Genomic DNA, 14,769 nt, shown 5'->3' with positions numbered 1-14,769 from the left:
TAAATAAGTGTTCCCATTGTGTCTTTATGAAAAAAAAGGAACTTGAGCATATTTGATAGATACCATATCATACTATATATAAACATTGACTAATTGGTTATTTGCACATACTTTTATTTTGAAGATATTTCTGTGACTTAATCTACATTGATAAGCCTACACATAAGAGATAACGTGTGATCATATTTGATGGCAGATGTCATGGTGAGGCACTCTCACCATTCATAGAAATAGATGAAGCTGTTACCTTATCTACAGCTCCCACCTCTGTTTTTGCATGGTCGGTGGTTTTGCTTGAGAGTACTTGGTCCTTCCCCTATCAAAATTTAATTTTTCATTTTGATAGAGTGTTGATTAAATTCTTAGCAGTTAATACATAGTGGTGTATTTTGCACGCTTTATAGTCTTTACTGCATTACAACAATTGCCAGAGTTGAATGCACTGCCCAAAATACCAAATTTTTTATGATGCAATTGCCTCTTCCTCCCATTAAGGTTTTTTAAAATTGCACTTCATGTTGGAGAACTGGAGCTGAATCAGGAATGCATTTTTATTGTCCAACTTCCAATCACAAATGTAACAGTGGTGTGTTCTTCCATGCCAATTGCTGACAGCTTACAGCAGTTTTGACCTGTAAGTTGGGAGTAATAGGCCTGTGTGCACTTTTCCCTAAACCAGATGCAGGGCATGCCGTCTGTAGAGGTTCCTTCTTTAATCCTTTTAGCTTGTGTTTTGTCATGTACACAGCCAAGTAGGCAGCCAAGTTAAGTGGACTGGAGTCCAGTTTTGCTGTATATTGATGTATCTATAATGATAAATGGCTTAGTTGGTGTTATTAAGGAAACTTGATTTATTAATTTCTTGAAACATAGAATAAGAAAGACACCTGAGGGTGGTTTTTGGTATTTATTTCTACCACTGAGTGATTTTTCATGCACTTCAGCAGTGCTGGTTTTTTTTGCTTTGGTGCAGATGTCAGAAGAATAGGCTGTGTGATGCCTTCCAATTTAAAATTCCATCTGCAGCTTGAAAATTAAATTTATAAAAATATGAACATATTTCAATTGCTAATGAATGTGTTTCCTATAATACTCAATAGTTTTGTGATAAAACAGACATGAATGTAGCAATTAATTCACATAAACCTGCAGGAATAACTTTCACAGTAATTATGCACAGGACCTGTAGGAGAGCTGGAATTTGAACTTGAAGCAGAGGGAATTGGTGATGGCAGTAGCTGCCATTGAGGGGCTTTCCACAATGTGCATGTTAACAAGTTAGGGGTGGAGTACGTTCTCACTCCTGTCTGCTCTTCTTCCTTTTGCTGTTAGAAGGGTTACAAGTCTGAAATCAGAGCAGAGGTGCATATACATTAAGGGACATACATAGAGGGTAGGAAGATAGCTCCCCAAATTTCATTTTGTGAAGCATTACCTTTGTGTTGTGCTGCATCAGGCAGCTTTATCTACAGGCAAATGCACATGGGAAAGAACAGAACAGCTCTAGTGAGATTTGGGAGAGTGGGTCTGTCTGTGAAACTTAGATTTTTGTATTTGACTGCTCCATGCGAGAGGTTCTGGAAGGAATTTTCTGGGCCGTTGATACTGAGCTTGCAAGAGACTATTTTCTCCTCACATTCTTCAGTGATTTATATGTGATAAACTTATATGTGATAAATTTATATGTGAGGGGAAAGCTGCACATTTGAAATTCCTCACTAATATGGGATAGCTTTCTCTTGAGAAGTCATTAAGAATATATCTTGTTTAATATGACCCATCTTCTTGAGGATTGTTGAACATGTCAGTTTCCTAAGTGGAAATGCACAGTAGATTTCATTGCTACATTTTGGCCTGGCAGGATAGAAATGGTGAATAATAAACAGAAACAAAATTATTTATTGCATTAGAACTGCTACTATGTCGTCTTTTTCGTGAACATGAGTGGCTTTTGGGCTTTAGGAACACCTTAATATGTTGAAAAAGTTCAAACTGATATTTGGTGGATATAAAATGAAAATTCCTTCATTATAAGATCCTCTTGCTTTGGGTTTTTATGTTTTACTTTGTGTGATGTTGGGGTTTTGTTTGTTGTTTGTTTTGTTTTTAGAAATATCCACTGAATTTGATTTGTACTGTCTAATAATTCGTGAGCAATGATCTTTTGAAAAAGTGCAGATTAAAATCCTTTACAGATGCTGGCAGTCATAGATACAAAACAGGTGAAGATCATGAGTTCCAAAGTGTTCTTCAGATGTTGCATCTGGTGAGATAGGGAGAGCTAAAACAGGCAGAATCCAATGAGTAGAGCTTTAAAAATTTTTTTCTGAGTTTGGGAATTTTGCATCAGCTCCTTCTGTTTAACCGTGCCTTTAACCATAGTGAGGTTACAGTGTTCAATTACTTGCTCTGTGCATGGTGGTGATTTTTTTGTTTCCTTGAGGAGCAAAAAATACATCTGGAATTGCCTGCAGCATAATCTGTTTGGTGTGATATATAGGTGGGTTTTCTGTAGTTTTTCTGCTTTACTGTAATCTTGCTTTCCTACAGCAAATTTCACAGTACTGAACAGAATAATGAAGACTTTAATTGCGTCAAATAACTTCATCTTAGGTTAATTTTTTTGTTTGTAGAAGTTGGTTAATAGAATATGTGTATTTGCAACTTAACATGATACATATGCATATCTGAAAAACGCTGAGAAGCGATTCAAAATCCCTCAGTTTTGAGGTTCCTGAGCTTGGCATGGTAATTCTAGGTTTCCCGTCATAAAATTTTCCCCAACTTTTAGAAATCTAAGATCATAAACTAAATTTGTTGTATAAGAGCAGTAGATGCCCATAAGAAGTATTCTGATTTGAATGTATGTCCTAGAAAAAAAAATTAGTTATTTATTGCTCACTCTGTAACTTGAATGCAGTAATAATGGCATCTAAGTTAGATTAAACAAATAATTTTTGAATTGGTAATTAATTACATTAAAGGACTTCAGCTTTTTAAGCTTTTGTCTGGAAATGTGATACTGCAGAATTTTTTTTCAGACTTAAAAAACAAATTTATTGTCAAAACAGTCCAAAAATAAGAGTGGCATACCTGTGTTCCTCTTGATTAAAACATTCTTGTCAATGTCCTTCTTGAAATGAACATGGTTGTTTTCTGTTTTTATTTTTACTTTTCTTGTTGACCATTATGAGAGAGGAAAAAGGGGGGAGGATAAGAAACATTTCAATTCACAGTGATAGTCACAATTACTGAAAACTGAGCTGATAAAAAAACCTTTCTGAAATTAATGCGTTGAAGAGATATCTGTTAGAAACACTGTGTTCTTCTTTATTTCTGTCATCTTTACTGTCAAGAAAGCTAAAAAGTCAGGGCTAACTGTGGTGGGATTACTGTTTAAAATGACACTCAATATAATTTTAACCTGTAAAAGTGTGAAATCCCTGAATCCACAGTTACCATGATTTTGGTTAGAAAGTAATTATTTGTTACAGATGTTTCTGTAGACCATGGTGTAATGGTACTGGGGTGAGCTTCTGTGTGTGTCTTGAACCAGCCCACCGAGGAAATAGGGAGTGATGAGGATGGTACTGAACTACTTGTTTCTGCTGCCATATGAAGTTTTTCAGAACTCAGTTCTACTGGAGTTACTTAAAATATAAATATTAATATAATCTTGCAGTGATTATTGTACATGATTTATATCACAGGGCTCATGAACTCTTCTTGCTTGTATACTTCCCTCGCTGCTTGCTTCCAGCTGCCAGTGTCCATAGAAGGGTAAGTTAATCTACTTGAACAAAGCTTGTGCACTGCTGTTTTGAAAAATCAGTCTCTATTATCTCTTTCAGAATCTTATCTGTTCAGAGTGTGGAGATGAATTCACTTTACAGAGTCAGCTGTCCATACACATGGAAGAACATCGTCAGGAATTGGCAGGCAGTAGGATTCACAGCTGCAAGTCTTGCAAAAAAGAATTTGAAACTTCCTCACAGCTAAAGGAGCATATGAAAACTCACTATAAAATAAGGTGACAATCATGGGTTTATAACAAAATGAGCAGATGTTACTTTTATGGTGATAGCTGGGAAAAGCAGAAGTAGTATTTCCAGTGAGCAAAGTACCATGATTTATGCAGATAATTTCTTTTCCTTGATATGCTGTTCTAAAATGACACTTTCTTTTTAAAACCTTGCTTAAGTGGATGGTTATTTTTGGAGGTCTTTTTTCCCCCTGTTTTTGTATTTAGGCATACATACTAAGCATAGTTCATCTGCAAGCTATTTGTAAACATGCATTAAGTTTCTCTGATGCAAAGTGATTTTTGAAGTGTGTTTATGATTTTAAGCACTAATAGCAGTATATTGAAGCAAATGTATATTAATTTTACATAGCATTTATTATAATGACAAGTTTTAATGCTTTCATTCTGCAAAGACGTTACTTGTTCTTTGTAGTTTAATCATCTTTCCCTGTTACAGCCTCCCATGAATTTCTTGTAAATCTGAAAAAGCACAAAATGAAAAGGGGGAAAAAAGAGCCCTGGTAAATGCTGTTGTTATTTTTGGTGAATATTTGTTCTGTCTTTTCTTTCAGCTCTCTAGTTTAACTTTACTTTGAGGAAGGTGAGAAGTACTTTAAGTTAGAAGGAGGAAAAACTTCTCTTGGTTTGCTTTATATATTAAAAAAGCCTGAAGACTTGACAGCTGATCTCTTTTTTAATTTTCACTATTTCTGTAAAAAGCAGATGAGGAAAATTACATATTCAAAACCAAGAAATGCTGTATATTCCCCGTTCTTCTTACTAGAAGTTAATACAGATTCTATGATCTTAATAGTTGTGTTGCAAGAGGTTTAAACAAGTGTTGTAAATTTCAGTCTGTGAACAGAAATTTAAAGGTTTGCAGTATCAAGTAAGGTTTGAGTTATGTAAATGTATTACCTGCTAAAACCATTGTTCTTGTGGACAACTCCTGTTTAGAGGTGTTAGGATGAATAAACTAGTTAGTTTGATTTGTAGCTAAATGAATTTTGGGAATTTATATTCTCTGTTTCTGTGGTTCTTTGGAGAATGTGATTTGTATTTGAGGGTCAGTGGTGAATATTTGGGTTGTTAAATTCTTAACTTGCTCTTACTGGACTTCAGCAACTGCATTTGTACTCCAGTGTGTGAGATTTGTGTGTTCTAGTTCAGAATGAAGGACTTTGCTATATTCAGGCAAAAGAAATAGAGTTGAAGGTTCCCACCAAAATGTGAAGTCACTGTATACTTTTGGCAAATAGAATTTACCCTGAAAATGTATGAAGAGAGCCTCTAAGATGTATCAGATCTTTACTGCAGAAATAACTAAAAGTCTTGGTGTATATAGGTACTGAGAAAAGAGCTGTTGGTGTTGTCCTTTCAGTGTCATTACGGAGTTTGGGTTTTCACTGTTGCAGCTGATACTATGTTGCCATCAAATTAACACTATGTTAAAACTGATGGGGTAAAAGAAGCATCTTCAAAATAATGTTTAATTTATATTTTTTTAAATCACAGGGTATCAAATACCAGATCTTACAACAGAAACATTGATAGAAGTGGGTTTACCTATTCCTGTCCTCACTGTGGGAAGACGTTCCAGAAACCGAGTCAATTAACACGGCACGTTAGAATACACACAGGTAAGGCTGTGGAAGCACTTATTTTAATTTGGTTTAGTTTTAAAAATATCAGTTAACCTCTGAAATGCCATGTCTTTTTTCTCTCTGTTGGGACCTGAAATATTATTAATACATTTGGCTTATTAGATACAGTTACCTGTTGGTTTAAAATAAACTTTATGTAATTCATTTGCTTAGGAAATTTATATGCTTTTAAATTTTTCAGATTTATATGATTAGAAGCAGTTTAAAAATGTGAAAAAATCTATATATTTCATTTGTTTCCAAATATCAGTTTTGGTACTTAGTTTCAATGGGCCTTAAAATCAGAATCTCTTGATAAGGTCCAGTCATCTACTTTTAATTAAATCTTATGTGCTCTAGAGAGCACGTTCTAGAATCTAGTTGCAAAATGAGCACAAGGACATGAGAATTAATGATACTAATAAAGTAGTAGTCTTGCATTTTTAAAATTGATTAATTTAAACTTAAGAAGTGGTTTTCTGAGGTGATAAGCCTAGGTTGTAATAATTGAAGAAGTGCAGGTAACTGTTCAAATTTGCAGAATGAGTAGGAAATGTTTTTTGCCACATTTATCATAAATATGTGCATGTTTAAACCATAAGCAATTGAAATAATTAAAAAATGCCAAGCATAAAATAATATAAAACTTTTGAAGTGTACAGATGACTATAAAAGAATACTTCATATGTTTTAACCAGGTATACATTATTATAGCAGGAATTTGGCTTTAAACAAAGTCTTCATTGAAGATATTCCAGTGATATTCAATATGTATTTTTCATACGTACTGAATGAATTGCCATTTGTCTAGTTTTTAGTTAATTCAGGTATTCCTTTGTGTAAGTGTACAATTCTGTTATTACACTGACTAATACTGTTGTAGTATCAATCACTGTAATATCACTGTTCAGACAGTGATGTGATGAGTTGCCATTTACAAGAATGGTCCTGTTTACAAAGAAATAAAAAGACCATTGTGTGACACTTTCTTAAGAATCTTTTGAAGTTTTACAGATCTAGTTATAGAAAAGTAACACAAGAGGTCACCCTTGTACCTGCTTTAAAACAATTGCTTGAAAGTAATATCAAAAAAAGGTCAGTGAAAATTAACTTCAGTATTTTAGATTCTTGGCTCTATTTAATTCATTAGCTTATTTTAGTCAGAATAAATAAACAAGATTATAGTTGGTTATGGATGCTTTTTTAAAGCTTTGGAAAGTTCAAGGGCATTTATATTTTTTTTCTGAAGACTGAAAGACATTTGTCTGTTGGGAAACAGAAAATGCAGTCCCAATCTGCACATGATGGGAGGTCATTTTAAGTTCCAATTACCTTGCAAATACTCATGTAATTTGTGAAGTATGTTAGTACTCCGAATCTGCAGATAATCTGTCTGGCATTTGGCTGCTTGAGGTACTGTAGATATCTAGAAAAGAAAAACTCTGTTTTAAAGAATTTAGAATGCCCAAGTTTTTAAATGTTAAAATAGCAGATCTGTGCACAATGAGTGGCATTAGGTTAGTCTCTTAATTGCAGTCTTTTTTTTTGTTCTAGCTAGTCATTTCAGGCACATACACCCTTCTGGGAAAAAAAATCCAGTCTCAGGGACTGCAATTCCCACATTAATAATTGAGTTATGAACCCCTTGTCCTCCCTCTCAAATCTGTATTTTATTAAGTTACACTTGAGAAATGTTTCCACATTAGAGTTAAGATTTTGTTTTATAATGAGATTTATTTACATAGGCAAACTTAACCTGAAGCAGTACTTCCATATGTCCACCAGCCACTCTTACTGGAAGCTCAGCTTTTTGCCAATGAAAGCCCAATAGGAATTTGTATTTCCAGATGTGTATTTCCAGTGTTCTTAATTTTAATCTCTTTTAAAAAATATACAATTAAAACCTGCAATCCTTAAGGCACCTTCAAAACCTCTAAGCAGCAGAACAGAAGATACACATTCCTTCAGTGAGTTATATGCTTGAAATCAATTTCAGAAAAATAGCTGCTTTTGTTCTTTTGTTCTTAATTAAGAAATAATAAGTTTAAAGTAGATGTAATTACAGCTATAAAATGATAAATATTATAAAAATATTTATTAAAACTGATTTAGTGTGTACATGGTAGGACTTACTGGTGTAGCAAAGATAGCACCCAGTGGTGCTTATTCTGATCTTGGCTATGGAAATGTGCAAAGGCAAGGTCTTAAATATTTTCAAGTTACCACAGCTGGACTATTTGACTAAAAGAAAAAAAGCATTATTACTAAGTTCAAAGTGGAGGTTCCCAGGAGTTAAGTAGAACACATGGTTGTAAGGAACTGAAATTTATCATTAGTAAGTTTATGTAGCTTTGTAATCTGTTTAGGCAGTCCTTGTATGTTCTCTAACTGGGGGGTCCTTCATGCTTATCTGGTAACATACAAAAAGTGTAATTATACACAGCATTGAGGGCACCAAAATTGGGAAATTGTGACCGAATGTTTCTGTAAAAATGTTGGCTGGTTTTTCTTTAAGTATTCAATATGAACAGTTTTTAAAATTATTTTCTGAGCAGAACTTTCTAAAACATTATTTCATTGCATATTTTCAGTATGTGGTTGCAAAGAGTGAATGGCTCTTAATATTTATTGGGGAGTGGGAACCATATACCATCTTTTGCAGAGTTGCTGTAAGACTTTCTGATTTTAAATTAGATAAAGGTTTAAATTTGACTGTTAGTTATTAATTACTGTCCATTTATCCTCTGGGCCTGCTTGTTTTTTGTGAAGGTGTGTGCATTTTTATAGGATTTGGTATAAAACGTGGGTTTCTTTTTCCCTTTGTTTTTTTTCTCCAATGATTTTGCATAGCAGCTTTTGAGATCTTTCAAACCACAAGTTGAGAGAAGGTGTTTTGAATAATTGCTTCATCTATATTTCCTTTATTTTACCAATTTAAGCTGGTAATCATCAGCTAAGTCACAAAACCTTTTTAACAAGGCCGCATTTTCATCAGAGTAGGTGCTGAGGTTGGTAATTGAGGTAAACAATTTTATTGTCAAAACCTCCTAATAACATATATAATAACGTGTGTATTTTATTTTAATGGATACAATTTTTGGTTTAGCTACAGAAAACGGCTGACATTTACTTAAATCTCCTTACCCTTCCTCCTCCTGCCGCTGTTTCCCTGCAGGTGAAAGACCTTTCAAGTGCAGCGAGTGCGGGAAGGCCTTTAACCAGAAGGGGGCTCTGCAGACCCACATGATCAAGCACACGGGGGAGAAGCCCCACGCCTGTGCCTTTTGTCCCGCCGCCTTTTCCCAGAAAGGCAACCTGCAGTCACACATCCAGAGAGTTCACTCTGAGGTAAAGGCCATTATTCATCGAGTCCGGGCTGCTAACATGCATCTTAACTCGGTTTTGCTATTCCTGTGTGCTCCAACCAGAATGCATTTATTGCTATAGTGGAGATTCTGGTTTGCTGCTTTTACCTCTGAGCTTTCCTTAGCTTGTCTGAATAAATGTATACTCAGGAGAAGTAGCAAAACCTTCATTGGCCAGTGTCTTTTCAGTACATGGGCAGATTAATGAATAGTGGGGTTAGGTGCACAAAAATGTACCTGTGTCTGTCTTGGGAGAACAAGGACTAGAATCAGATGAAAGTAGGCCAGAAGTAGCCAAGCAGAAAATGGTGAAAAATTTCAATGCCAAGCAGCGACTCACTAATTCTATTTTAGAACATACTTGCCATTTGTCTTTGAAGTATGTCTTGCAGCCTTTTACAGAGTGTTTTTGGTTACAAGTAGAAGAAAATTCCAGAATAAGTTTTTTTAAAAAAATGATTCAGACCTCTATGTCTGGACTTTTTCTCTTTTTGGCAGACAATTTTTAAGACTCAGAAGGTACTACTGTGATAAAGTAATACAATCTTCTTAGCAATATGAGCTATGCAACTTTGTTCAGTAATTTCCTTGCAGACTTTAGTGAGTTGTGGTTGAAAATACCCATAGAAAGAGACTTAGTCTTGGTTTGAAATTACGAAGTGATAGAGGTACTGCTTTTTGCTTCTTTTATTTCCTGTGTGCACAATATCATCTTTGTTCTCACTCTTCCCCTAACTGAGATTTGCAGTCTTGTTTTCCATTTTTGTGTTACAATGGTAGGTATTACTAAGAGTCCTTTTAGCGTGTTAGCTTCTTACTTTTAGGATATGCCTTAGTATATGGATATGTCTTAATAATGTGTGATACTTATTTATGTTGCATCATATAACTTGGAGTACTGTGTTCAGTTTGGGACACTCAATTCAGGAAGGACATTGAGGTCCCGGAGCATGTCCAGAGAAGGGTAGTGAAGCTGGTGAGGAGTGGCTGAGGGAGCTGGGGCTGTTTAGCCTGGAGAAGAGGAGACTCTGGGGTAGCCTTTACACTCTCTTCAACTCTCTGGAGGGAGGCTGTGGCCAGGTAGGGGTTGGCCTCTTCTCCCAAGCCGCAGGTGACAGGACAGGAGGACACAGTCTTAAGCTGTGCCACGGGAGGTTTAGGTTGGACATCAGGAGGAATTCCTTCATGAACAGGTGATTAGACATTAGAATGGGCTCCCCAGGAAGTGGTGGAGTCACCGTCTCTGGAGATAAGAATTTAAGACTGGACTTGGCGCTCAGTGCCATGGTGTGGTTGGCATTGTAGTGTTTGGTCATAGGTTGGACTTGAGGACCTCAAAGGTGTTTTCCAACCTAATTGATTCTCTGATTCTCTGGTGTGACTGGTCATCCTCAAGGTTAACAGCTCTCTATGTGTGATATCTTATGCTACATAACAAAATGAACCATAATTTAATAATTTAAATTGTAACTTTTTTCAGTATTAGTTAGGAGTGAAGTAAAAAACACTTTTTACTTTTTTTTCCTGTTACTCTGTTTTCCTGTAAGAAAAGATACTTTAAATAAATGCTACCTCTTGATCGCATCCTATTCTGCGTTTTGCAGTCCTGAGCCTGCATTTGAGTTACTGCTTTGGTTAACTTAGTGATTTTTTTTTTCTTGCTGTTGCTGTGTTTTCTTCAAGCCTGTGTGGAACTCTCTGAATTCTTTGTTTTATTCTGATACAGTTACAAAATAACATTGCAGCTGATAATGAATTACAGGTTGATTCTCACTTCCTAAAGCATTCCTAAAGTTTAGTTGTAGCACACTTTATCACTTAATACTTCTTTTTTGAAAGTCTTGTTGGCAGTTTAATGTCAAAAATATGAAATATCAATACTATATTGCAAGTGTGTTTTCTTCATTAATATACTGCAGTGTATTTTCTTTTAAATACCTGCACATTGTAAGTGTGACTCTGGATGTTATTGATGTGTGATGGACTGAGGGGAAGGTGAGGATGGTTGGAATCTGCAAATTTAGATGCTTTAATTACCTTAACCCATTGGTCTGAAAGTCTCAAACAAGTGGCTGCTGATCACTTTCTAGTTCTGTGTGTTCAAATTCAGGTCAAACTAGGCATTAAACTTCCCTGCTCTTCACGGTGTTGGTTTTGTCTGCAATTTTTTCATCTCATACTTTCAAGCTTCCATTTGTATTATGTGTGATGTTTCCTCTTCAGGCAAATCTTAATTGTAAAGCTGCATTTCAGTTTTGCTTTTAAGTGTGAAATGGTAGGAGATGGTGAAGAGAAAAAGGCCTGAGGCCTTGTTTGCCGCAGGACATGAGTTTTGCTGTCTGCTGCTTCACAATGTTGTCAAGTGGTAGTAAGCAACTGGATAAGCTATATAATCACATAGATTATATGTGATTGTATGAATCTGCATATATCCAAGAGGTACCAGCCTGATTCCATAACTGCATATTGGTAACTTGGAAAAAATAAACCATTGTAGCTCTCATAATCCCATAATTACTTGTTATATAGAAAAATAATGTAAAAACATGGTATTTGGTAGGTGTAGGGAAAATTTACTTTATTTTTTTTTAAGGTGAAGAATGGCCCTACGTACAACTGTACAGAATGTAGCTGTGTCTTCAAAAGCTTGGGTAGTTTAAACACACATATCAGCAAGATGCACATGGGTGGTCCACAGAATTCTGCAAGTGCTTCAACAGATGTATCTCATGTTACAGCGGTAAGCTTTGCTGATCCAAATGAAATTAAAATGTCTTTGAGAGTTTAATTAGGTCTATATCTTAATTCCAGTAATTCTTCAGATAGGTTAGAACTTCTAGACCTGTAGCTGTCTTTCATCTTTTTCAAGTTTTGTGTGATTTTTGATATTAATTTGCAGGATTAAATATTGGGAAAATGTAAATTGGCCAACTGTATGCAAAAAAGTGTTTACAATTCGACACTGGTTGAAAATGTAGCAGTTTAATTCTGCAACTAAGTAAAGTATAATTCTTGTTCTTACAGATTATGTTAGCCTCCTCTGATAAAATAAAAATTATGGGGAATTTTTAGAACTATTGAAAAAATGTATTAGTTTCAACTCATTTTCAGAAATTGTTTGTATAATTGTAGTCTATATAAACACATGGTGGATTCTTCTGTGTATATCTGATAACTTTTTTTAAATGTTAGCTTCTTATTAGGCAGATTATAAAGGAAAAAATACAGCTTTATTGGAAGCAGTGGATGGCTTTTATTTCTTTACCAAGATACAAAAAAGAACTAAAATTCAGAAAATGTTTCTGGTTTCATAAGACTACAGTATTTTTTAAACCAGTGCATATTTAATTTATCATAATTATCTTCTTTTTTTCTTTATTAGAACAATCTTTTCTACTTCTAGTCCCTTCTGCTTTGCTTATCTCCAACTCGTGCTTTAATGTTCAATGGGTGATGAGTAGTAGCAGTCTTTGAAAGGGGAAGGTTTACATTTGAATTCTGAGCTTCATTTTGCAGCTGTGTCTTCTTGAAATGACCTGTCTAGTAATGATGTTTGGAAAAGATTTTTTTTTACATTTTCTGAAGTTGTTTTATAGGCAGATGCTATTTGTTTCTCCATGTTAATTCATAAAAAGAAAGACTAATGTGTCTTACTTGTTTGCAAGTGCATATATTCACTATGTCTTTTTTTACACTTCTACATTCTCAAGCTTAATCCTAAAAGCAGGATGGAAAAGAATTCCTTCATAACTACCTCATGTGTTTTTTTCCCTGGCCAGCTCTGGTTTTTTTTGTTTTGTTTTTTGTTTACTAAAATATTTTGGATTTACTTAGCATATTATTATTACAGCAGTGTGGTATTATCTCTGCTTGCATGAATACTTTGCTGCTTGCATGCAAGAGTGGACTAGCAAAAATGCCATACAGTAGTATAAGCAAAGAGAGAGGAGGGAGAAAAACATTCTTTCTAAAATAGATGCCAATAAGTTTAGCAAGGTGGAGCAGCAATAAATAATGACATCAATTGCATATTAGAGGGGATTATGCTTTTTATTTGTAATTTTATGTCTGAATCTGCATATATTTAATTATTTCTATTTTTAAATTTGCATTATAAACTTAGTACGTCATTAGATTAGCACTAGCATTCGTACATTAGAACTTTTCTTCATTCTGCTGAAAACTTGCAGAACTGCTTTAACAACAAATCTCCAGTATAATAATTCTATTCTGAAGTTTGCCATCAGTCTCTGTCATCCCTTGGTACATACCTGGGGATAAGCAAGGATTATGTCCTTATTAAGTACCCATTCCAAAAGCTGAAGTTTCCTGAAGTGCTGTGCTACCAAAGAATGTACTCTTGTGTGATATATGAGAATATTTCTAAATTATAGTGACTGTAAGGCTGTCATTTGCTGCATTAGTATTTATAGCTAAAATGATTTATTGTACTTCTCTTTCTCTCACACTGTCTGATTTTTCTGTGCTACTTTTCTGCCGTGATTTGTATCAGCCATGTTTTTCTTCTTTTTGATTAAGATTTAAATTATTTTGATTTCTTTGTAGGACTCTGTCACCCAGCCTTTAACAACATCCCCTACTAATCTTTTGCAACCTGTTGATAACAAATGGAAGAATGTAAGTGTGAAGTTTTGGTCATATTTTTGTGTCAAGACTATAATTGGGAAAAACGACATAATTTTGTTAATTTTCATTTACCTAGTGAAAAAGGGTATGCTGTGATACTTTGTGATGAGTTGGATCAGCTAATATGTGAAGGGAAGCTCCTTGGGGAATGCAGCTGGTTATTTAGAGGCGGAACAGATCTTGAATATTATGTTTGCTTCATTTGCCATTATGTTACCTCATTTGTTTACACACTTATGATTTTGCATGTAAGTCTCTTCAATAGCTCTTCAAAATGGATGTAAATACTTTCTGTATAAGAAGACCAGAGAGTAAGGATTCTTAAAAATCCTGGATTGCCCGACCCCTGTGCCTTTATTTTCCAGGGATTACCATGGTTTGGTTGGAGAGGGAAGGAGCTGTGTTCATACAGGTTGAGTTGATTGGAAGTTTGTGGTAGCAGAGGAACTGTAGGGCTCTGGAGGAGCTGTGGAGCTGGGGAAGGATGATGCAGGGATGACTTTCTAGAACTCCATAGCAAACAGTTGTGGTGTACAGGAAGGTCTGTATGTGCCTGTTCCCCTGGGAATTCTGGCAAGTTTTGTTGAAGCTATACAGCATCTTGTTTGTCAGCTGTAGGTTGCAGCTTGGTATCTTAGGGACAGACCATCTGACTTACAGTCACTTGACTTCAGCTACTAATTATTTTGTGTTGTACTCACAAAACCAAGATCTGGGAAATGTGGCAGTACAGCTTTAAAGTCTCCATAAACAGCTCATCCACTGTAGGCATGGCAGAAGAGGTGGAGGGGTGGCACTGAATGTGTGTGATAGAAGGGCTAGAAGGGCAGTGGAATAGTTGAGTGCCTGGGTAAGAATCAAGGGGTAAGCAAATAATGCAGATATTGTTGTGGGAGTCTGCTGTAACCTTCCGGGCAGGATGATGACGTTGAGGAATTATTGTTTGAGGAACAAAGAGACACCTCTGAGTCAACTGCCCTTCTTACGAGGAGCTTCAACTTGCCAGAAATTACCTGGAAGAATCACACAGCTGATACAACCTACACCAGAAGATTGCTAAAATACTTGGATGACAACTTTATGGAATAGG

At 35.4% G+C, this 14,769-nt stretch overlaps 1 protein-coding gene across 7 annotated transcripts in view; it reads left to right on the top strand.

The window, feature by feature from the left end:
- The window catches only part of ZNF236 (zinc finger protein 236), a 74,493-nt gene that overhangs the window by 12,686 nt on the left and 47,038 nt on the right, over window positions 1–14,769 (top strand). For all 7 annotated transcript variants that reach the window (XM_063165101.1, XM_063165080.1, XM_063165119.1 and 4 more), the window contains exons 4-8: window positions 3,852–4,030; window positions 5,540–5,664; window positions 8,843–9,015; window positions 11,626–11,772; window positions 13,599–13,670. In XM_063165101.1, coding sequence (XP_063021171.1) covers window positions 3,852–4,030; window positions 5,540–5,664; window positions 8,843–9,015; window positions 11,626–11,772; window positions 13,599–13,670 — 696 coding nt within the window. The remainder of the gene's footprint in view (window positions 1–3,851; window positions 4,031–5,539; window positions 5,665–8,842; window positions 9,016–11,625; window positions 11,773–13,598; window positions 13,671–14,769) is intronic.

Source organism: Melospiza melodia, chromosome 1 (genome assembly GCF_035770615.1).
Source record: "Melospiza melodia melodia isolate bMelMel2 chromosome 1, bMelMel2.pri, whole genome shotgun sequence".
In the NCBI taxonomy this organism is placed as follows: domain Eukaryota; kingdom Metazoa; phylum Chordata; class Aves; order Passeriformes; family Passerellidae; genus Melospiza; species Melospiza melodia.
This window is presented reverse-complemented; position numbering and strand designations above follow the sequence as displayed.